Below are 25,868 nucleotides of genomic sequence, written 5' to 3' on the forward strand. Positions count from 1 at the left end.
TAGTAAGATATTAAATCATCAATACTTACTTGAGAAGTGCAAAAGTCAAGTTTCAGGTCTACAGAGCTCCACTGTCTCTTTGTCTGTTTATAGAGTTTAATCATACTTTGCAAAAAAAAACAAAAACAAAAAACAAAAAACAACTGTAAATAAAACAATGCTAAGTGTCAAAGTGTCAGTACAATGCAAGTCTTTATTGCCTGGTTAAAAGATAACCAAAAAGTTAGAGATTAACTGCCCTTCCAGTAATGTGTAATCAAGGTGGAGTTTAGAAACCTTTGTGTGTGGGTTAGTGTTTGACTGCAAACTGCTAGTGTAATTTTTTTTATTTTATTTTAACAGAGGGACGTTACAACATGCTTGTGTTAAACATTATTCTCCACATCAACTCTGTAGACAGTTTTATTACAACTCAGTTAATGATGAAATTTAATTTAAAAACTATATTGGTGGTAATAATAACTGAATTACTTTGCACACTCATCAAGAGCCAGCAAAGCAAAGAGCTCATCATTTACAGGAGCATAAAATTGTACTTATCCATGAAACTGTGGCCACAAAGATGCACAAGTGATGCAGCCAGTCATAAACAACATGGTGCTTTGTATTCAGATAGCGACACGCTGCACCAACATACTCAAGCCAAGTTAAAAGTTACCTGTTAGATGTGCATATCCTACACTGATAATTATAATTTAACTAAAAATGAAGAAAGATTAAACAGTATGAAAGTAAAAGTATTTTCAATGCTGAAAAAAATCTCAAGAAGTCAAGGAAATGCACACATTTGATCTTGATGACTGAAATATTCAAATTTTAAATCTTTACTGACATAATGCTCTTGTCATCTTTTCAGTATGAATGCAAAGCAGACAACAAATCGTTTAGATGCTTTATTAAAAGAGGTATAATCAAAAGACAGGGCATGTGGACAGGTAGGCAGCAATTCAGAGAAAATGAGAGAGGCTTGGTGGAGACTTTGCAGGCACGTGAGTAAAAAAATGTGTCCCAGAAGTTCTTAGTTGGATTCAGCTCTGGAAAATGTCAGAGACGGTCAACAGTATCAATGCCCGTATCCACAATGGTTCTGAGGAGGTCATCTGTATGATCCTCCAAGGATATGCCTCCCAGACCATCGCTGACCACTGCCAAACCGTCATGCTGGATGATGCTGCAGTCAGAAAAATGCCTACACTGCATCTCAAGACTCATTCACATCCATCTGTATGAACCTGATAGACTCTGGTGATGCATGACGTGGGACTGTGAGCACAGGTCCCACTAAAGGATGTCAGACCGTTATTCCAGCAGATGGAGTCTGTTTCTCATAGTGTGCGGCCAGAAACATGCAAATGAGCACCCCGGAGGCCATTCCTTAGGCCTCTGTCAGTGTTCCTCCTGTTATACTCACTACACTCCAGTGTCCTGATCAGGCGTCATTATTGTTACAACCCACTTGCTTCCTGCACCTGCTTCCACTCTGGATCACTAGTTACCATTGTAAAGACACACCTTTACTCGTAAATGTCCAAATTGTATTCTTGAGCAAGCAAAACCCACCTCATTAGTCTCTGGTTGTGAAGCGTTTCAGAAACACCAAAGGGCATAGAGAGCACCTAGAGGTCAGCTTGCATCGATATGCCATTCTGGAGAAGCTGATCTACCTCTCCAACCTGAATGTGTTGGAAGCACCATCTCATGCTACCAGCAGTGACAAGGACATAAACAAAAAGTTGAACTGGAGAAAAAGATCAGATGTAAGGACAGAGCAATGGTTTTTGGTTACTATCTGCAAAACCAGTCTCTTTTTTTCCCCTTTTCCTATTTTCCTGTTCCCTCTCCAGTGAACCTCGTGTCACTTTCATTTGCACCAAAGGAAGCAAAAGTAAAGTGCATCAGCGCCCCCCCAATCCACTTTGCAGCCCAAATGATCCCAAATCACACACTGCTTCTTCCTGTGACAGCTTTGTTAAATAAATAATATGTCATGTGTTGTTGTTCATCTACGGTTGTAATTAAATAACTTTAAAACCTACTAAGGAATAGATGGTTTCCTGCGTGCAGTTTCCTGCTCACATGGTTGTACCTTAAACACAAGCTGCATATGAACAGGTCAATGCAAAGCTGTAGAGGCTGAGAATGATATTAGTTGATAGAAGTTTGTGTCCATTAAAAAAAATGAGCGAGTGAATGACACTAATTAATACTGCATAAAAATTACAACGTAAACATAAGTTCAGAAAAACCTAAACTACTGTATATAAAGACTTGCCTGCACTCATTAATAATAAATCTGCATTAATTATTTATATTTATACAATATACTTTTGTATTTTTATTTTTAGAGCATTTTCAGCTCTGCTTGCTAAATAAAGAGATATTTATATTGTTTTTGGTCTAACTAGTGTTTAGCATCCTTCCTTTGTTCACATCGAGGTTAATACTCTCTTCCAGCTCAAACCTCCAACTTCTCCAAGAGGAGGAGGATAAGGTCATTTTCCTCCTCTTGTTCTACTTCTTGTGACATCTATAGCTGAGTGCAGCACTTCTTGGGTTTGGAACTTGACTCCCCCAGAGCAGCGAGGACGGCCTCTTCAAACACATCCTGCACTCCTATCTGAGAACAAGACAGAAAGGGAAACTCAAAGCTACCAAGAAGAAGAAGAAGAAAAACCTAAAAGAAAACATCAATAAAAACAACACATCAGAAAAAGTATGTATTTAGTTTGAGATGAAACAGTGAGTATAATGAGAATCAAATAAAGAACAAGGCAATTGCAAGTTTTCTGTAACCCCTAAATCAGATGGATGACAGTGGAGGAAAAGGGAGTCCTTTTGAGCACGTGTAGCATGCGGGACTTCAGAGGTAGCTGAGAGGTACTATTTGACCTCAAAGGCTGTTTTGGTTGACCCAACTTTGCAACATTATGTGGAAAAGTTTCTCTCCCTTAACAAACCGGGGTGGTGGATCTGTTTTATAAGAAGTGGGTGTGCTCTTAGGTAGGGGATCACACTTACTGCGTGACGGTCTATGCCTGGCACTAGAGAGGAGAGTCAATCTATAGGTTGAAACTCAAATTCATGTTGAACAATATGCTTTGCGTTGTGGTTGTGGAGCAGTGAACCAGCTTAATAAATCTTCTTTATTAAGGGTGCATGCGAGTGTGCAAAACCTGCCTAAATGTTTTGTTGTCTAGGAGAAGGCATTTAGTAATGCTATGGTGGTTTTTATTCTTGTGTTTTTCAGATGACATTTGCCTTTAATTCACATTTTTAGAAACAGATCTGCAATAGTGAAACCATGACCAGCACCTGGAAATATCAGTCAGAAACCCTAAAAACCTGCAATATCTATAGTGATCCATTTAGTAGTTAAAAAACACACACCAGCAGACTTCTTCTCTTTTTGTACCTGTGTAAGAGCTGAGCACTCCACGTATTTGACAGCTTTCAGGTGACGAGCCACTTCCTCGCCGTCCTTGAAGGTCACAACTTGCTCGTTTTTCCTTGCCCAGCATCTCCAGTGTGTATCTGTCATCTCTCAGATCCACCTTAGTCCCGACCAGCAGGAAGGGGGTCCCCGGACAGTGGTATGCAATCTCTGGCAACCACTGTGAAGACAAAGACAAGGTCACATAGCTTAATAATTAATTTATATATTATTATTTTAATCGAAATTACTTTTAAGTACCAAGTACTTATTTATTCTGAAAGTAAAAAGAAAGTAAAAGGCATAAATGTAGATCTTATTAGAAAAAAAATGCATACACCAAGTAGACAAACCTTGTTTGTGACCTTTTGAAAAGATGCGGGTGAAACCACGGAGAAACAGACGAGGAAAACGTCGGTCTGTGGGTAGATGAAGGCTCGCAATCCGTCATACTCCTCCTGACCTGAAGGGTGAGACACAAAAAGCCTGATTAAAAGTTAGATTAATGCTATTATCTGAAACATTTAAGTGATTAATGGAAAATAATATTTTTTAAGTTAGCATGGGGCAACAAAAGGCTGGAAAATTACATTTTTTGAAAAGAAACAGCTGGAGCAATATTTCCAACTGATTGGGTTCATTTGCAACAGATCAGTAACAGGATTTAAAAATATAAAAGGCACATTTAATAGACACATAGTTTCTCAGAATGTTCATGAATCTGAAAATTGTGGAACAATTTCAGAACAGTGTTCCTTAATGTGAAAACTGTGGTATCTCGTCATTTACAGTAGAGAGTGTCATCAAATGTTTAATAAAACCTGGAGTAGTCTCTCGGCAAAAAGGCTGTTCCAGATTATTCCTCCCCTGTTTATGTTCTTTCATCTCTTTTTTGGAAAAAGCCCCAGTGATGGAAACACCAACAGGGTTGTCTTTTATGTCTTATTGTTCCCTCCATGAGGGCTTTATCAGTTTAATGTTTGAAGGCGCGTAATGACGTGAAATAAACACTTCGCTCAAATGTCTTGAACCTGTCAGAAAAATACATACTGTGGTAAACTACAAAAAAATGTAATTAAGTGCACTAATGAATGTTGTTAGCATGGAAAACACTAGCCGGTATTCAGGCTGTACACGTGCCCTTTTATAGTTGAAATTATCCTCAAAGTCTGCTTGTAGTTGAAAACAAAAACATACAAACATTTATTTTCACACACAATCCTGAATTCACAGGAATTAGCCTGAACGTCCTTGTAATGCACCAGACACGGTCTGAAAAGTGTTTCACTCCACAGCTAGTTATTGCCTCTCTACAGTGCAGAAGTCCAACAACCCACACTGCACGATTACTGTGTATTAAAAAAACAGTACATAAAAATTAAATAAGTGGGAAAATACAGTTTAACAATAAACATTACACTAAAAGAAGATTTTAAAGCAAAATTAAATTACCCATCCTACACTTATCTGTATTCACAGTAATTCAACTCAAAATTATTAACAAATATACATTCTGCAAAATGCGAGTGAAGTAAGAGAAACTTACAGACCTTTATCTTATACAAATGTGTTCATTGAAATACATTTTGTGAATGACATTATAATTGCCCCTAAAGGTTTGATCTCCTGCTGCTGCTGCTACTAATATAAATATTACTTAACTGAAATTTTTAGTATTTATTAAACTGAATGTAGATTTTTATTTATTATTATTTTTTTTACCTGAAGTGTCCAAGAGTTCCAGATTGTACTTCTCACCATTCGTCACTGTAGCAAAGTAGTTATCAAACACCTGGGGGAGACAGAGGGCAAGGAGGACGTAGGTTGGTTAATAAGATCAGTGCCTCAGGTCTGGGCTGTGTGGATATCTCTGGCTGTGTCCCAATTCAGGGTCTGCACGCTTGAAGTACGCGCACTACGTACGGTGCGTACTATAAGTACGAGAAGTGCGGAAGTGAGAGGCTTGTGAAATGGGACGGTATACGCTTCGTCGCGCTGTTCAGGTTGCCTAGCAACCATGATCCTAACCGCGAGACACGTTACATACAGCTTTGTGTGACAGAAATGAAGGAGAAAAATGTTTTGTTGGTCATGACATCACTTTGATTAGTTGAGTATCTGAGGCTGAGACCACAGGACTGTAAACATGATTGTTGGGCTTCATTTCTGTGCTGAACAGTCATTTAAGATTAGTTAGTAAATAACAATTAGTTAATGTTGTTCATGAGACTAAAGTCAACTCACTGTGGTAATATAAATATAATATGGCCAATATTATAGTATTGTCAGATTATTTTATAAATAAAAAACACCCAGCACGCCCCTGTGGGCGGTTTATCCTTCAAGCTCGGGTCCTCTACCAGAGGCCTGGGAGCTTGAGGGTCCTGCGCAGTATCTTAGCTGTTCCCAGGACTGCGCTCTTCTGGACAGAGATCTCCGATGTTATTCCCGGGATCTGCTGGAGCCACTCGCCTAGCTTGGGAGTCACCGCACCTAGTGCTCCGATTACCACGGGGACCACCGTTACCTTCACCCTCCACATCCTCTCGAGCTCTTCTCTGAGCCCTTGGTATTTCTCCAGCTTCTCGTGTTCCTTCTTCCTGATATTACTGTCATTCGGAACCGCTACATCGATCACTACGGCCGTCTTCTTCTGTTTGTCTACCACCACTATGTCCGGTTGGTTAGCCACCACCATTTTGTCCGTCTGTATCTGGAAGTCCCACAGGATCTTAGCTCGGTCATTCTCCACCACCCTTGGGGGCTTCTCCCATTTTGACCTCGGGACTTCCAGGTTATACTCGGCACAGATGTTCCTGTACACTATGCCTTTGACAGTTCACTCTTCGGCTGCTGCATCTTATTAGGAAAATTCCACATACATAATTGGGCGATCGTGGCTCAAGAGTTGGCAGTTCGCCTCGTAATTGGAAGGTTGCCGGTTCGAGCCCCGGCTTGGACAGTCTCGGTCGTTGTGTCCTTGGGCAAGACACTTCACCCGTTGCCTACTGGTGGTGGTCAGAGGGCCCGGTGGCGCCAGTGTCCGGCAGCCTCGCCTCTGTCAGTGCGCCCCAGGGTGGCTGTGGCTACAATGTAGCTTGCTATCACCAGTGTGTGAATGTGTGTGTGAATGGGTGGATGACTGGATATGTAAAGGGCTTTGGGGTCCTTAGGGACGAGTAAAAGCGCTATATAAATACAGGCCATAAATGTAAATTTCAAGACTCAACCCCATCATTTAATTTGGTTTTGATTGAAATTGAATATTACTTACACTCTCTTAAATTAACTTCCAATAAAAAAGGTTTATCATTGATTGAAATTCATTCAGAAATGTTTAACGAATGAGCTGTCACAACTTTCAAGTACAAAGTTGTTATGAAGTCTGTCACATTCCCCCCCTTTTTCTTTTTTTCTTTTTTCATCCTTTATTTATTCATCCTTCTTATTTCATTGTGCTGTATATTGTTACTCTTATTTGCCTTGTATGTCTACTGTACAAACTGAGCTGGAATGACTGACTGTTCGCTTTATAAGTTCAATAAAGTTTGGAAAAAAAAACCTCTTCGGCCGCTCCCTTCTGCCGTATTTTGCGGCAAAATTATCCACACCCACCGCCGCGCTATGAATTGTGGGATATATGGGACCACGAAGCGTGCACCGGACCACGCTTGATATTTGGGGAAATCGACGGCGCATTTGGAGTATGCATTTGAAGCACACTTGGGACAGCCGTCGTTGCGTGGCGGTGACGTAACCGCACTTAAAATGCGTACTTCAAGCGTGCAGACCCTGAATTGGGACACAGCCTCTGTCTGCCTCTGGCTCCTGGGGGCCGTTATTGTGGATTCCCACCCCCGTTTTCAAGTAAATTTCATGACAAAGACACAGGCACTGTCTCTCACTCTGTCTCTCTCTCTCTCCTCACACACACACACTTTCATTTCAGGCGCTGTGTGTTTGTCTTTTCTTACAGGTGCAGCAGTTGGTGATACAGTGCACATTTCTTTTGTTCTTTTATTATATTTTCACCTATTGTCACCCCTCTTCTCTTTTTCCTGCCTGTCCTGCCTTACACATTGTCAAACTGTAACACATATAATGTAATAACTGAAATAACAGGAATTGTAATGAATAAGTAAACAGATAAAATAAACACCTGAACAAAAGAAGCCTATGAAGAATTTATAGAGCCAATCTTGGAAAAGCAAAATTTGTTTGCACAACAGAACATTCAGATCATAATTTTGATTGCAAAGCTGTCACACAGGAGAGGATTAAAAAAAAACAAAAAAACAATTATTCAAAAAAATAAAATAAGATCTTGAGAAACATTGCAGGTTGTTGACATGGACTGAATAAACTGATAAAACTGGGATTTATTAGCACACTACTCACTGTGGGGATGTACTCAGAGGGATACTCTTTGGTTACGTATGTGATGAGCATGCAGGTCTTTCCCACTGCACCGTCACCCACCACCACACACTTTATTCCCTTATCCTGAGAGAAAGAAAAAGAATTAAGGGAGGAAAAGAAGAAATGTTGGGAAACAAATGAACTGTGTCAGGTAAAGCAGTTTCACCCCAGTTCTTTTTATTCCTCAGGCCTCCAGTAGTCATTTCACAAAACCTTAACAATACAATACAACTTTATTTGTATAGGACATTTAAAAACCAAAGTGCTTTACAGTAAAAACAGGAAAATTAAGACATGATTAAATAAAAGACTATTAACAAAGTACCACATATGTCATCAGGTTGAGGGCACTAATTATACAGGAATAAAAGGGAATACAAGAACAAAGTTACTAAGAACAGATATAGCCAAAAGATAAAGTACATAGATAAAAAATTGAGCCAAATATAAAACAGGGATGCTAACTAGATGGAAAAGCTATGTTAAATAAGTGAGTTTTTAAATGGGATTTAAAATTATAAATGATTTAGCCCCTCGTTATCTTGTCGATCTCCTTAGTCTATATGTCCCTGGGTGAGCCCTCAGGTCTTCAGCCTAAATCTAGGGGTGACCGTGCTTTTGCCCTGGTTGCACCTAATCTGTGGAACAACCTTCTCATCGCTATCTGGGGCGACTGTGGCTCAGGGGGTTGGGAATCACATCTGTAACTGGAAGGCCGGTTCGATCCCCGGGCTCTCTGTCCTGGTCGTTGTGTCCTTGGGCAAGACACTTTACCCTACTGGTGTTGGCCAGAGGGGCCGATGGCGTGATATGGCAGCCTCGCTTCTGTCAGTCTGCCCCAGGGCAGCTGTGGCTACAACTGTAGCTGCCTCCACCAGTGTATGAATGTGAGAGTGAATGAATAGTGGTATTGTAAAGCGCTTTGGGTGCCTTGAAAAGCGCTATATAAATCCAATCCATTATTATTATTATTATCTGTGCGTCAGACTCCATTTTATCTTTTAAAGATGAGCAACAATATTTTAAATTCAATACAATATTTTATGGGTAATGTTGGGTCTGTGTTTCCACAGGCCCCGCTAGTTTAGAGACGTATTCCCCATGAACGGAAGAACGGAAGACATAACAGAACATCTTCAACCGGTCTTTAACTTGCTAACGAGGGAAGCTTTGGTCAGAACCAAGCGGTGGAGCATAATGCTCATCACCTGTATCTAGCCCAAATCCTTCAAAGAGTAGCCGTCCTCACAGCTATTTATTCCCATGATAGTTACAGTTTACACAATACAACACAACACAAGCACCTCCCACTGTAAAACCCCCCAATGGTTCTAAGACAAGGCACTATGTGTGTGTATGTGTGTGCAAGAACTTGAGTGTGTGTGTGTGTGTGTGTGTGTGTCATGGGGTGCGTTTGTGTGACCTCCTGCTCAAAAGTGTCATAGAAGCAGGAAGTTTACAACACAAGAAACAGATCTTTCAGATAGGATGTATCTACAATAAAACTCACGTCAGCCTTCCCCAGCACCAAATTGGCTGGAGAGGTGGTCAGGATCAAAGGAATCTCTTTGATCCTACTGCTTGAACTAAGACTTTACAAATTTAAGAAACACAATGACAGCATTCAACAATTTGGCTTAACAGGTAACCAATGCAAATCAATAAGAACAGGGGTGATAGAGGCATGTTTTTTGGTGCGAGTCAGGAGGCGAGCCGCAGCATTCTGGACAAGCTGAAGTCTGTGAAGGAGAGCGGAGTGAAGACCAAAGTAGAGGGAATTACAGTAATCCAATCTAGAAGGCCCAAAAGCATGAATGAGATTTTAAGATCTTTATGAGGGACATAGTGCTTAGCCTTAGCAATAAGGCGCAGTTGGTAAAAGCTAGATTTGATTACTGAAGACACTTGTTTGTTAAATTTAAAAGAGCTATCCAGCAGGACACCTAGGTCACTAACTGAGTCAGAGAAAGACGTGGCAAAGGAACCAAAGGTATCAACTGATAGGCCCCAAGGGATATGGTTGCCAAGCACCACAATCTCCGTTTTCTTTTCATTCAAGCAGTGCAACGAAGGAGCAATGTCGTCATTAGTGGTGCAACGGATCAAAAGTCTCACGGTTTGGATCGGATCATGTTTTTTTCAAGGTGAACGGCATTTAAGCCAGGAGGTGACTGCTGGTCTTCGCTGGATCGTTGTCTGCCACGCGTTAGTGAAAGTCGAACTTCAGCTCAAGATAAGTCAAGTGCCTTTTGTGAATATCGTTCTCATTCCTGTCTCCTCATCTACAGACCCCCTGGATTACCCTTCCCGTGTGAATCTGTGTGTCAAGTGTGAAAGAAGAGGACCGCCATCGTGTATGGGGAGAGTTGGAGAGCGAGTGATTACCCCCTTGGATTTCCCTGGAGCCCGTCCCTCACATTTCTGTATATAGCACTACCCCGCACTCTCTGTATATACACTTTGGTGAACTCTGTAAATAAATCCTTGTGTTCAGCTGATTCAGGAGTCCCGCGTTTGAGTCCCCTGCATTGAACCTTAACAGTTACCATTCAAAAAGTTGGAATTCAGAATACAGTTACTTTGTTGAAATAAAGGGATTACACGGCGGTCTTTTCCCGTTTCATATGTTCCGCTATGCCCTCTCTAATTTTGGTCATTCCACGTCGGTGGAAACCCAAACAAAACGCGCATTAAAAGGCTCTAATGCCTGTGTCTCAATCTCGCGACTCATAATGATGTGAAGAAATATTTTTTAAAATGATTTATTATGAAGGCAACAGGCAGAGTGTTACAGGCATAGCCCTAATGCATGTAGCCTCATGGGCAGTGTAGTCCATGCTGCAGGGAGAATGGACTGCCATACCCGTTATGTGTCTGTGAGCGAGGGAGAAAAAGGAGAGTGGAAAAGTACGAGCTGTCACCGAGCAGAAACGGGAGATGGAAGCATGTAAATATAATAATAACCACTGCAGCCAAGAAGAGTGCCTGACGAGCCCAGTTGTAAGTAAGCTATTAAGACTCGACTGTACGCTGTGTTCGTGTTTTCCTCTGAAACAATAAGTTCTGCTGGAGCAGCCTTTCAACGCCTCTCTCTGTCTCTCACTAGCAAAGTTGACCCAGACAGCAAAGTAAAGCTAGTTTTCAGCTACGAGCCCGACACGAACCCGACGGATTACCCAGAGGTCCCTTTACTACGGTTCGGAGCCTGTGTAAAAAGCATGATAATATATCAAAAGTATTCAGAATGTGTTACTCTCATTGAGTAATGTAATGGAATACATTACAAAATACATTTTGAGGCATGTATTCTGTAATCTGTAGTGGGATACATTTTAAAAGTAACCTTTCCAACATTATGTGTGAGAGACAATAATGCTTATGCTAGGCCTTCAAAAGGCTGAAGTTTAGCCAGGAAAGACCCTGACATGCAGTGCATGACACCAGAGTTCTTGTTCTCAATAAATGCAGCTGAATTTATCGAGGAGTTTAAGATGATGTCGTCCTCCAGTCCCCCTTAGTTGTAGCACCTAACAGCAACAACTCTTCTGGGAAGGCTGAGTGTGTTTATGGGAATCTTTGATCTGCACATAACCTTAAAATTAAAGACTTTAATAAGTGAATATGTACAGAAAAATATTAGTTTAACATTAGTTTCAGTGAATTCACTCTTACACTTTGTGATGTCATGCCCCCACCACCTCTGGGCATAAGCTGGAAACTCTCAGACTGACACCGGCTTCATCTACAAAAGAAAAACACCCATAAAATGTGAGCAAAGCTTAATTAAAACAGATGAACAGAGCACACTGTGTTTAGAGACACACAGACTAAAAACACTAAACAGTGTTCAGATAAACAATATAGCCAATGTCTTTGTCTTATGATGGCAAATAGCCGATATATCAGTGCATACACTAGAATTTGAGCTAAAATACATTTTGCACAATTCAAATATAGAAAATAATCGAATGCTTACCTGATATACTCCCAGAGAAGATCTGTGGGGCGCAGCGTAGCACAGGATCTCCTCCCGATCAGTCACGAATCACTTTTCAGTATCATCAGGTCTGATGTTTTACTCAGCACTGAGATTTATTTTCACCATGATTCAAATGCTGTCTACGAAGTCATCTCACTGTGCGCGGTCTGTCAGGTGCATCCAGTCGGTCCTGTTCAGCGATCTGCGGCAGGGAAATGATTTTCATGATATGGCTCATGTTTAAAAGCAAAACCATTTCAGTTCAATCCCAAGTGAGTCAAACCAAAAACGCTACAAAATAATAATGTATATTTTATGTTACTGGTTTACTTACTTACTTTTTGTTTTCTTTAGGAGTAGTAGTATATCCACAATGTCAGTTTTTCAGTGTAAACTGCAGATTACGTGTCTGAGAGCGTCTACCTCACCTGGAGAGCTGGTGATATTGTGTTGCATTTAGTTGCTTCCAGTAAAATCCAACTCCTCACCTGTTGCAGAACATGTGACTGTGACTTTCGGCATTTGACAGCTGGGATAGGCTGATCCTGATTTGGATAAGTAGAAGAAAAATGATGAATCTCTATATATAATAATATACATAATCGAATCTATTAATTCTTACCCATTTTCTGAGTTAAAAGCCCTTTATAGAATAATTCCTGCAGTGATTAATGTTTCAGCTGGTAACGCGCTGTTGAACTGATGATTTCTTAAACAACCATGTCTAAGGCAGGATCTTTTTTTCAGTAACCAGCTATTGAGCTCTAAGAGACCTCACTGCTGTCTAATACTAAAATACTGAAAAAATTAGATGGGACAAAATGACACCAGTGACCAATATATATATATATATATATATATATATTTTAGTTTGCTCCCTTATTCCATTAATTTTTTGTTTGAATGGCATAAAAAGGTGAATAAATAACAAAAAAGGTAACTACAAAGCTGAATAATTCCCATGTTAATGACTTTCTTCAGTTTTTGTGCGTGTGAACAACATAAAACCACTAAAAACATTTTCAGCTTTTTTACTGTATCAGAAAAAAAACTTGAACTTTGATCAAACTACAGCTGACACAAATCCAGTGTTTCAGCTGATTTGTAGAAATCAACATTAAACTATCAGGTTTTAATTTAAGACAAAGCTTCATCAACAAAGGTGTGAAAGCTGCTGAGAGAAAGATGGCTTCTTTATGACAGTGTTCATACAAAAAGATAGCTGCACCCAGGGCTGGACTGGGACAGAAAATCGGCCCGGGCATTTTGACTAGAGACCGGCACACCAGGTATTATGGGAAAAGCCATGAAGCCTTTGAATGAAAACAAACTGTTGTGACAGTGATGTACACTGTCACTGTCAGTAAAACAGCCTGCTTACGGGAAAGTAACAGTAATCGAATTACTTGTTTGCAATAGTCATCCCTTACATTACTCGTTACTTGAAAAAAGTAATGGGGTTAGTGCCCGTTTGTGGTCTACAGCAAGCAGAAGAAGCTCTGGACCCAGATTAGTTTGTCATATCCTCCTGAGAGACCCAGCTTTTTCATCTATGTCCTTTCTAATGAACATTAGTTTGGTCTATATCTATTGACTTATTTAAGCGACACTACTAAGTCCTGATGCGCTCAATAGAACACAAGATATCTCATGATATCTCGTGTATTGGTGGACTCTTTTAGCTCCAAACAGGCAGGAAATCACAACAGTTAAACAGAAAATACGTTCTTCATTGGTTCTCAGGAAGATATTTTATTCAATTTTTCTCTCACTTTGATGTGTATTTGTGGAGTTCCATCTTCCTGTAATGTGAAGGCAGCAAACATCAATGGCCTGGTGACCACAGCTCTTGCCAGCCACCTTTGCAATGGAGGCCAGAACATGGTCCATTAAGACTCTGTACTAAACCCACAAACAGAACTGATTGCATACTCTCTCCATTTATCGCATTAACAAATGACAAAACCCCAATCAGCTGATTTCTCATGTGCAGTAACTTTAGTCCATTTACTGAAGCCGCACAACTTTCACTCTGTCATTCTATGATTATTTTCTGACTTACAAAGCCTTGGAGTAAATAGAGATGGGTATAGAATTAGATTTTTATGTTCCCCGAGAAACTTCTGAAAAAGTGTTCTAACAAATAAATAACGAAACACAACATTAAATAAGAGGTCACTGAATTTATTGCTAGTTTTAAATACATTTGACTTTCAAAGTATAGTGATAGTAAAACATATGGAAAAAAAGATCAAAGGAGCACAAGTTGTAAAGATTTTTGGTTACCAGTTAATTTCAGTCTCTAACTATTATCTTACTCATCTTGTCAAAAACTGATGACTGACTGCACAGTGTTAGATAAAAGTCTACACAAGATGTAACTGCTTGTAAAATACAATATGCAGAATTCAAATAATACAAAACAAACAGATGCTTGCCTGATATATTCACAGAGGAGATTTGTGGGCTGTGGCCTACCTCAGTATCTTCTCCGGGTCAGTCAGGAGCTTTTCAGTATAATTCCAGCATCAGCGTCCTCGTGCTGTCACGCTTCATCACAATTTTAACACTGATCTGAAGGTTGTTTGGCCTCGAGAATATACTCTCAGTAATAATAGTGACTCAGAGGAAATCTTCTGAGTGTGCTACTGTTTGATCATCCAGTCGGTCCTGTTCTGCACTCTTTTCAAAAACGAAACTATGTCAAGTTGTAGTTTATGTCACTGACAGCGCCTACCTTTCGTTCTACCTGTTCACACCTGCTGGGGTGTGATGCATTCAAGTTCCCTTCCTCACTTATTGCACGAAGCATCACTGGCTGACTCCCAGTGGATGGTATCTGCAGCCCTGCTTCCTCAATCGCCTTTTTGCAAATCTCACAACAGGAATGTACAAATTCCCTGCTGACTCGGCCTCAGGATATCTACAGGCAAGATTCAAGCGCACCCAAATGAGCGCATTAGTTGTCATATGCGCATCACGCAGAGGGAGAGACGAAAGGCGCAGCGGCAGAGCAGTTGTAACGCAGTTTTGTGTGATTCCGTGTGAGTTCATGAAACTGTAAGTGTTATTACCTTTGATAGATTAACTGGTGTGATAATAGTTATAGTTGTTTGTGCAGGTTAAAGCTAAAGTTGTGCCGCTGTAAACTGATATCATGTTAGTAGGTTTATTTAATTAATTAATTTGCACTAAGTAAATACCAGTGGCCTAAATCTCCTCCAATAATTACATCCCGCGGTTAAAGTATTTTTCTGTTGTTTATTGTTTAGTTTAATTGTTGTTAGCTTGCCACCTTCTTGCCTTCCCACTAGCAACTTGGAAGAGATGTGCTATTTAGCCAACTTATGCTCTTACAGCGACCCCTTGTGGACATTGTGAACTATTGCTGTGTCTGAGTAGATGATGTGTTCTGATTGTTTCTTAGTTATCTTTGACCCTACTAGCTATAGTATTACCTGTTTCTGTTTCCAGACAACCATGCTTATAGTCACCTATACTGCATCTGCTACAATTATAAATTCATGTCTGGCTGCATCACAGTTGGATTTATCCTGGCAAGCCCTGATGTAACCAGTTCTTCTGTGAAGCTTAATTAAAGACAGTGAACTAAACACCAGGACTGCTGCAGTCTTTCTGACCGAAGACTTAGGCCACACTTGTATACCCAACACTTCCAGTATATATATACACTACAAGGAATGCCATTCTTACCACTCTTAACTCAGCTCTCAAATTGGTTAAGGCATTTTTCATAACAGTTAAAAAAAATATTAAAAACTTTCCGACCTTGGAAAGAGAACTGCAAACATATCGGCCTAATGTACAGTAAAAGTGTTCAGACACAAAAATGAAGTGTAAACAGTTTCTTTGAATAATTGCTGAAATGGAGAAAATCATTAAAAAGACAATATATAGAATGTGAGACCAAATACTGTACAGGCCACTAAAGTCACACTACATACATTCAGCAGTCACTTTATTAGGTACACCTGTCCTACTGCTCATTAATACAGTTGAACCTCGAGGCCTGCTTTCTAGTTGTTGCTGTTCAGCAGCAGCCTTGGCTGGTTGCATTAGAGATTTGATTTGACGATCCAATGTGGACAATGAAAATGAATGAATGGGCACATCAAGGCAGCTATGAAAGCAAGAGGATTTACCAGCTGTACTCTGGCTTTCTGCAACAGTCTTAAGATGTGAGTAACCCAAAGTTAAATCACTGTGACTTAACCCTCTAGTCCTATTTGAGTTAATATTCTCTTATCTCTAATCTACACCTCCACCATCTCCTCCTTGTTCTCTTCTTCTTGTGGCATCTATAGCAGGATGCAGAGCTTCTTGGATTTAGTATCTGGAGGCTCCAGAGCAGCAAGAATAGCCTCATCAAACACGTTCTTCAATCCTTCCTGAGAGAGAGACAAAAAAGAAAAACAACAACAAAACAAGCACATGAGAGAGGTTTAGCAAGTTAAAACCATTTGAGCTGTTTGTCTTGCTTTCTTCACGGGTGATAAGTCCTTGAACCAGCGGGCCTGCGAGGCGCAGACCCAACAGAGACGCTCCTCTTGGTGCCAAAATGACTTCCAGTTCTATAGAAAACAGCCCTCTTTGACCTTAGTAAACACTTTCCTGGTGCCTGTACTGGGTGTAAACCCTAAACCAGATGACTCAATTAACTCTAAAATACTAATGTTGAGTGATTTTCACCCATGTGAACATTTTACAAAACCTGCTTGTTAGTGTTCCGGGGTTAAAGAGATCGATCGAGCTGAACTGAGTGGGAATATACACCAATATAAACATCTGTTGGCTTCTGTTGGTAGTTTAAAGCCAGTGTGAAGCATCAGGAATGAGAATTCGCACCATTAAGGCTGAGGCCATGGCTGTGATTTGGTAAAGGGCAGCGTGCCCAGTCCCACTTGAGTATGAGTAGGAATGGGCATGACTGAGTGGAGAAGTTTAAATGTCCCAGGGTCATGAGTGAGGGAAGAAGAATGGATTGGTGTGACACCGACAGTGACATGGACACAGTACCAACCTGTTGTGATGAACAGAGCTGAGCATGTAAGTAATGCTGTCAATATACCGGTCAATCTACACCAACACCCTCACCTATGGTCACGAGCTTCATGTAGTGACTCAAAGAATAAAGCTGCAGATGCAAGTGGCTGAAAAGTGAGATACTATGTGATAAAATGTCACTGTCATCTTCCTGTGGGCTCAATGTTTAAAAAAAGAACTCAGTCATTCAAGACAGACTCAGCATCATGGGTGTCATGTGCCTCAGTCTGGTCACTCTTTTTCATCTTTCTTCTTCATCTGTGTGTGGATGTGATTATCTATTAACCAATCTCTGGAAACCCAGGAGAGGCACACATGTTTCCCATCAGCAATCAATACAATAATTAACCCTGGGTTCCACTACCGCTTGTTAACCCACCCTGACCTACTCGCGCTCTGCTGGCTGAATTAGCACACAGCCTTGGATTTTAAGGTACCTTTATCACTAATGAAGACGTTCATATTTCTCTTAACTTTGCACCCAAAAACTTATAGATACCAGTGCTTGTTTCTCAGCAGAAACACCAGCAGACTTCTTCTCCCTCGTACCTGTGTCTCAGCTGAACACTCCACGTATTTGACTGCCTTCAGCTTACGAGCCACTTCCTCTCCACTCGTGAAGGTCACAGCGTGCTGGTTTCTCTGGGCCAGCTCCTCCAGGGTGTCGCTGTCATCTCTTAAATGCACCTGAGTCCCGACCAACAGGAAGGGCGTCCCCGGGCAGTGGTGTGAAATCTCTGGCACCCACTGTGGAAAAATCAAGGTCAGGTTTGATGGGCTTTTACTGCAACAACTGACCTGTAGCTCTGTGTGTGTGCGTACATCTCTGAAGTTAGAAACCAAACAAAATTACCTTTGTGACTTTGTCATAAAGTGCACATGCGCCATTAGCATGCTGCCTGCTGTAACCCTTAATTTCCTTCAAGATTAATAAAGTATTCTGATTCTGAGAATATAAAGCGCCTTGAGGCGACTGTTTTGAAAAAATGTTACATAACTTAATCTGATATTGGATTATTAAATATTTTGGCAATTAACTTCCCCGTGTGAGCATGAAAACATAATATTCATTAGACGTTTATCTCTCCCTGAAGTCCGTTTTGAATTAGAGACTGCAGTTATTTGTTTTAGAAACATCATCATTAGATGTCCCAGTGGTTAAAGACCACTAATTAAACAAAACAATCCAATACAGATGCCAACATAAAAAGCCGAGGTAAAAAAGTGAGTTTTAAAACTAGATTTAAAAGATAATGTTGATTCTGCAGTATGACTATTAAGTAGCAGTCTTAAAACTGTGACTGCAAACTCCCGATCTGGAGATCGCAATCGAGACCTCTGCTGCACTATGAGCATGCTTAGTGCTCTTTTGGGGTTAAATAAGTTGAGCTGGTTGGTTAAATAGCTGAGTACGACACCATTTAAAACTTTAAAAGTAAGGAAAATCTTAAAACCAGTAGAAAAATGGACAGGAAGCCTGTGAAAACCTGCTAAAAGTGGAGTGATGTGATCATGCAGCGGCATTTTGGACTAACTGCAAACGATTAAGAGTGTTTCAGACCTAAACACAGAGGATTACAGTGGTCCAAACTAGAGCTGATGAAGGCATGAGCACATTTTTCAAGGTCTTTTGGAAGAAGATTAACATCTGGTCTTTACAACTGCGGTCAGTTGCTTCTCAGATTTAAAAGAAGTATCTAAAAACACTGATTTTTAACAATCAGAGAACAATGAGAAACAAATAATGCAGCAACAACGTTGCCGACAGGTGAGTGTTTTTGTTTTCTTCTCCTCTGTTTCATCTGTGATTACAATAGTTTGGCATTACAGAGTTTATGCAAATAGGAAGATGTGTATAAATATTGTCATTTTATAGATAATTCATTTTTATAGATATGTAGAAAAATATATTTAATTTGACACTTTTTTTAAATTTTAGTACTAGCCAATGGGAACATGTTGATGGATGTTCCGATAAGGAATTTTTTTAAACTTTATTTTTGAGTAGAACAAGAAGACTTTGTGTTTGTTTGTCCATTTTTTTTTTTTTTTTTTTTTTTTAAACAAATTAATGTTTTTTACAGGCATGTTGAGGTTTCCTTTAACTGACAGTCTTTGAGAGTTTGTTGGACTTAAAGGGCAGCCAGTGAAGAGAATCACCTAATTAAATTAAGAGTCAGTATTTTGAATCCCCGTCAAATTAGAAACAAAACACAGTTACCAACTAAACAAACCTTCTCTGTGATGTTCTTGAAAGATGACGGTGATACAACAGAGAAACACAGAAGCAAGATGTCAGTCTGAAGGTAGTTGAAGGGTCGCAGTGTATGATAATCTTCCTGACCTGTAGGGGGAACACAACACAAGTGTCTGAACAACAAGTTACCCCTCCCCCAGAAAATGAATTTCCAAGTGGAAATGACTGCATCTAAAGGACAAAGGTCACTCTTTCGAGGACGCCAATGTTCACATTTTGGGCAGAGAGGACAGATGGTTTCAAAGAGGAGTGAAAGAAGCCATCTATGTCCACTGTGAGCGACCATCTTTGAACAGAGGCGACACCAACTGTCTGCCATCTATAATCCAGTTTTGAGATCCCTTCCCAGACGCCTTAACGCCCACTCACATCCTGGGCCATCTGACCTCAGGAAATCACATGATAGGGTGGGGCCAGGTTTCACAATGAGCTCACCTGAAACCCTGGCTGATTGTGACCCACAACTGCTTTCACACCTTGGATCATGTGATTAGGTAGAGGATCATTAGGGGGGGACACTCCCACAGGGGGACACTCCCACAGGGCTTAAATCTGGGACAATGCGGGACTCTCCACCATTTGACCCTAGAACTGAAGAAGATTCTCGGATGAGGGGTGAAACGTCTTCAAGCAACTTATAGAAGTCCAGACGCTTTTCTTTCTAAGCTCCTTAGACTAAGATGACTGAGAACCTTCACAGACATTATACAACAGATTTTTTTTGTATTTAATAGACTGAGTTTCGATGTACTTTTTACCTGTAGTGTCATTTAATTCCAGACTGTATATCTCTCCACCAATAATCACTGTCACAGCATAGTTGTCAAACACCTGGAGAAAACAGGGAACAAAAGTTAAACAAGCCATAAACAAAGATAAGTAAACATGCAAATGCAGCAGGATCGTTACAGCATGATTAAGCAGAGTCAAACTGATTTATGAAATGAGCTGAGCACTTTCATGAATATTAGTTTGCAGCTGTTCAGGTAAGCAGATGTGTCATGTCTTGCTTTACTCCCCTTTACTCACGTTCAGGCTTCTGCCACGTGTGTTAACAAGCAGCTTATCCCAACATTCCTGGTAACCTCGGCTCTGGATGTGAGCGGATGCAGGGAGTGTTTTACAGCTGCTGCGCTTACTTGAATACTTACTTTCAAACTCCAAACACACTATAACAGAAATTGGTCCACACTGTATTTGTGAGAACACAATACACAACCCACTTCGATTGGTTTTGCATGTATGTGCGTTTGTACTGTCTGTCTTTAGTGTTCTGTAGGGTTCAGTTACTGCAAGTATCACAACCTGTGTGACACAAAAGAGCAGTTGAAATCTGTCTGGTGTATGTCTGCAGATTTTTGTGTCATGAGTTTCCTGAAGAGAAAAATCTTGTTTTTTGTTTTGTTTTTTTTAAATTTGTGGTATTTAAACCTACTCACTATGGGTATGTGTTCTTCCTTTAAGGCTGTGTCTGTATAGGTCAGGAGCAATTCATGCTTTCCTGAATCACGATCACCCACCACGACGAGCTTTATAGTCTGCATCTGAGAGGTAGGAAAAACAATTTTTAAAAAAAGGAGAAAATTGGGAACAAAATAAACTGTAAAGACAAGTAACTGATTTGTGTCTCATCATCATCATCATCATCATCACCTTTATTTATAAAACACTTTAAAACAACCACAGCTGACACGAAGTACTGCGCATTGGAACTATATAATACATTTACATAAGATATAAATAAAAGCCAAATAAAAGAAAAAAGGAAAATAATTAAATAACTAATTTAATTATAAGAGAAACTAAGTCTCACTGAGAATAAGACAAAGAATAAGTGGGTTTTAAGACATGATTTAAAAGAGTACAGTGAAGGGGCCTCTAACATGCAAGGGCAAATTATTCCATAATTTTGGAGCGACATTAGAAAAGGCCCCGCCTCCTATGAGTTTCCGCCTGGATCTTGGTACCTTCAGGAGCAGCTGGTCAGCTGACTTGAGAGACAGGGTAAGGATGAAGAAGCTCAAAGAGGTAAGATTGGGCAAGAATGTGAAAGCATTTAAAAACAAACATAAGAATTTTAAAATGAACTCTAAAAGGAACAGGCAGCCAGTGCGGAGAGGCCTGCACAGGGGTTATACAGATGTGGACAAAATTGTTAGTACCCTTCAGTCAATGAAAGAAAAACTCACAATGGTCACAGAAATAACTTTAATCTGACAAAATTAATAATGACTACAAATTCTATAAACCCTAACCAATGAAAGTCAGACATTGCTTTTCAACCATGCTTCAACCGAATTATTTAAAAAAATAAATGCATGAAACGGGCCTGGACAAAAATGATGGTTGCCCTAGCAAAGAATGGAAATTTTAATTGAAGGTGTGTCCACTAATCAGCATCACAGGTGTCTACAATCTTGTAATCAGTCAGTGGACATATACATATGACTCCAGGTAGTCACTGTGTTGTTTGGTGACATGGTGAGTGCCACACTCAACAGGGACCAGAGGAAGCAAAGGAAAGAGTCGTCTCAGGAAATTAGAAAGAAAATCATAGACAAGCATGTTAAAGGTAAAGGCTATAAGACCATCTCCAAGCAGCTAGATGTTCCTGTGACTACAGCTGCACATGTTATTCAGAAAGTTAAGATCCATGGGACTGTAGCCAACCTCCCTGGACGTGACCGCGGGAGGAAAATAGATGACAAATCAATGAGACGGATAATCCGAAGGGTAACAAAAGAGCCCAGAAAGACTTCTAAAGAGATCCAAGCTGAACTTCATGCTCAAGGAACATCAGTATCAGATCGCACCATCCGTCGTTGTTTGAGCCAAAGTGGGAGACGACCAAGGAGGACACCATTGTTGAAAACAAATCATAAAAAAGCCAGACTGGAATATGCAAAACTACATGTTGACAAGTCACAAAGCTTTTGGGAGAATGTCCTGTGGACAGATGAGACAAAATTGGGATTTTTTGCAAAGGCACATCAGCTCCATGTTCACAGACGGAAAAATGAAGCATATCAAGAAAAGAACACTGTCCCAACTGTGAAACACGGGGGAGGCTCGGTTATGTTCTGGGGCTGCTTTGCTGCATCTGGCACAGGGTGTCTTGGATCTGTGCAGGTACAATGAAGTCTCAAGACTATCAAGAGATTCTAGAGAGAAATGTGCTGGCCAGTGTCAGAAAGCTTTGTCTCAGTTGCAGGTCTGACAACAGGACAATGACCCAAAACACAGCTAAAAACACCCAAGAATGGCTAAGAGGGAAACACTGGACCATTTAAAAGTGGCCTTCTCTGAGCCCTGACCTCAATACTATTGAGCATCTTTGGAAGGAGCTGAAACATGCAGTCTGGGAAAGGTGCCCTTTAAACCAGAAACAGCTGGAGCAGTTTGCACATGAGGAGTGGTCCAAAATACCTGCTGAGAGGTGCAGAAGTCTCATTGACAGTTACAGGAATCGTTTGATTGCAGTGATTGCCTCAAAAGGTTCATCAAAATATTAAGTTGTGGGTACCATCATTTTTGTCCAGGCCTGTTTCATGCATTTATTTTTTAAATAATTTAGTTGAAGCTTGGTTGAAAAGCAATGTCTGACTTTCATTGGTTAGGATTTATAGAATTTTATTTATTATTACTTTTGTCAGATTAAAGTTTTTTCTGTGACCATTGTTAGTTTTTCTTTCATTGACCGAAGGGTACCAACAATTTTTGTCCACGTTTGTATGCTCTCTTTTACGAGTTCCTGTTAGGAATCGCGCAGCAGCATTTTGAAGACGTGAGAGCAATGACTTACTCACCCCCACATAAAGTGAATTACAGTAGTCCAGATGGGAAGAAATAAAAGCATGAATCACTGTTTCAAGGTGCTCTCCTTAAATGATAAAAACTGGACTTCACCACTGCTCTGATTTGGTTGTCTTTAAATTTAAAATCACTCCCCAACTTAAAACCAAGGTCAGTAACAACAGGATTAAAATAAACTTCCAGGTGTCTGAAATCAACAGAGGACTCACAGGGACCATTAGGTCCAAACACTTCTGTTTTCTTTTCATAAAAATTTAGAAAGGTTAGAGCCAACCAAGTTTTGATGTCATCTAGACATGTCAAGAGAGGTTTTATGGAGATGCCATCCTCCTGCTTTAGTGGCAAATAAATTTGGCAGTCATCAGCATAATGAGATCCTAATGAAAAGAGATCCCATGCCTTCTAAGGATGGAACCCAGAGGCAATAGATACAGCAAAAACAGCAGTGGCCCTAAAATTGAGCCCTTTGGGACGCCGAATGACAGAGAAGCAGAAAATGATTCGGAACCGAGAAGGCTGACAGAGAAAGTTCTGTCTGCCAAATAAGGCCTAAACCAATTAGGTCCAGTCCCAAAATTACAATTTTTTTTTTGGTAAGGCAAAAAATTGCGTGTAAAACTCTGCACTCAGGTTTCCTGGCTGTATTTATTTCAACTTAAAAGTACGAATTTTGACCCAATTTTTCTGTCAATTACAAATTTAACAATCCAATCAAAGAACAGATGGGTTTGGCTGTTGGAGGGGTGCTTTACTGAGCTTCATGTCCTGGAAGGGTAATATAGGGTAATATTTCTATGTGAATATCCCATAAGGGTCATACAAGCAGGGGCGGTCCTGGCCTGTTTGGTGCCCTGGGTGAACACTCATAAAATCTAAAATTTTGTTATTATTATTTTTGTACTACTCAGTTTTATTCTCTTTTATCCAGTTGGCACTTTATCATCACTTGGTTAACTAAACAGGATTACTGGTCATGACTCGGTTGCTGTCCACAGTCAAAGTGAATGAACGGAGACTTCAGTCTGTCTCCAAGTTTCCTGGAATGACTTTTTAAATCCAGCAGATGTTGCTGTTGAGCGATTCATAGAAACAGTGTCAACAGCAAGCAGAAGGAGCTCAGTCTGGATCCAGGTTAGTTACTCAAATCCTAGTGAGAGTCCCAGCTTTTACATTTATGTCCTTTCTAATGAACATTAATTTGGTCTATATCTATTGACTTATTTAAGCTACACTACTAAGTCCTGATGCGCTCAATAGAACACAAGATATCTCATGATATCTCGTGTATTGGTGGACTCTTTTAGCTCCAAAAAGGCAGGAAATCACAACAGTTAAACAGAAAATACGTTCTTCCTTGGTTCTCAGGAAGATATTTTATTCAATTTTTCTCTCAATTTGTGGAGTTCCATCTTCCTGTAATGTGAAGGCAGCAAACATCATGGGTATAGAATTAGATTTTTATGTTCCCCGAGAAACTTCTGAAAAAGACATCTTCTTTCAGCGGCTCCCCTCAGAGGCCACCACAGAGGCTCACCCTGTTCTCAGCATCATCTGTCACACCAACCCTCTGCATGTCCTCCTTTTCTACATGTATGAATCTTCTCTGAGGCCTTCCACATTTCCTCCTGCCTGCCAGCTTCATCTTCAAGATCCTTTGTCCAATATACCCACTATCCCTCCTCTGGACATGTTCAAACCACTTCATCCTCGCCTCTATAACTTTGTCTCCCTCTATTATACTCATTTCTAATTCTGTCCATCCCGTTGACTCCCAGTGGATGGTATCTGCAGCCCTGCTTCCTCAATCGCTTTTGTGCAAATCTCACAGCACTGTCATTCTCACCACTCTTAACTCAGCTCTCAAAACAGTTAAGGCATTTTTCACAACACAGACAGTTTAAAATAAATTATTAAAAACTTTTTGACCTTGGAAAGAGAACTACAAACATATTGGTCTAATGTACAGTAAAAGTCTTCAGACACAAAAGTGAAGTTTGACAGATTTATCTGAATAATTTCTGAAATAGAGAAAATCATAATAAAGACAATATATACAGTCTGAGAATGTGTAACCAAATACTGTGCAGTCCACTAAAGTCACACTATTTACTTTCAGCAGCCACTTTATTGGGTACGCCTGCTCTACTAACCTGTTCCACTTGTTAGTGCAGTTAACCCATATGAGGCCTGCTTTCTAGTTATTGCTGTTCAGCAGCAGCCTGGACAGCTAACATTATATCTCAGCATTTCATCAACGTTTCTACGTCCAGATGAACAGGAGATGAACAGTTAGCATTACTTCTGTTCTAACAAATAAATAACGAAACACAATATTAAATAAGAGGTCACTGAATTTATTGCTAGTTTTAAATACATTTGACTTTCAAAGTATAGTGATAGTAAAACATATGGAAAAAAAGATCAAAGGAGCACAAGTTGTAAAGATTTTTGGTTACCAGTTAATTTCAGTCTCTAACTATTATCTTACTCATCTTGTCAGTCAAAAACTGATGACTGACTGCACAGTGTTAGATAAAAGTCTACACAAGATGTAACTGCTTGTAAAATACAATATGCAGAATTCAAATAATACAAAACAAACAGATGCTTGCCTGATATATTCACAGAGGAGATTTGTGGGCTGTGGCCTACCTCAGTATCTTCTCCGGGTCAGTCAGGAGCTTTTCAGTATAATTCCAGCATCAGCGTCCTCGTGCTGTCACGGTTCATCACAATTTTAACACTGATCTGAAGGTTGTTTGGCCTCGAGAATATACTCGCAGTAATAATAGTGACTCAGAGGAAATCTTCTGAGTGTGCTACTGTTTTATCATCCAGTCGGTCCTGTTCTGCACTCTTTTCAAAAACGAAACTATGTCAAGTAGTAGTTTATGTCACTGACAGCG

At 40.1% G+C, this 25,868-nt stretch overlaps 1 protein-coding gene and 1 pseudogene across 1 annotated transcript; both read right to left on the minus strand.

Moving 5' to 3' along the window:
• Positions 1-878: 878 nt before the first annotated feature.
• LOC120728215 lies at positions 879-15,402 on the minus strand (annotated as a pseudogene).
• Positions 15,070-25,853, minus strand: LOC120728217 (cell division control protein 42 homolog). Its single transcript, XM_040023041.1, has 6 exons — positions 25,615-25,853; positions 20,589-20,693; positions 19,908-19,980; positions 19,127-19,236; positions 17,442-17,639; positions 15,070-16,237 (listed from the first exon to the last, which is right to left on the minus strand). The coding sequence occupies exons 2-6, from the start codon at positions 20,691-20,693 to the stop codon at positions 16,148-16,150; spliced, it is 576 nt and encodes a 191-aa protein (XP_039878975.1). The 5' UTR covers positions 25,615-25,853; the 3' UTR covers positions 15,070-16,147.
• Between the last annotated feature and the right edge of the window lie 15 nt (positions 25,854-25,868).

This window comes from Simochromis diagramma, unplaced genomic scaffold (assembly GCF_900408965.1).
Source record: "Simochromis diagramma unplaced genomic scaffold, fSimDia1.1 OVJJ01000307.1, whole genome shotgun sequence".
NCBI lineage: Eukaryota > Metazoa > Chordata > Actinopteri > Cichliformes > Cichlidae > Simochromis > Simochromis diagramma.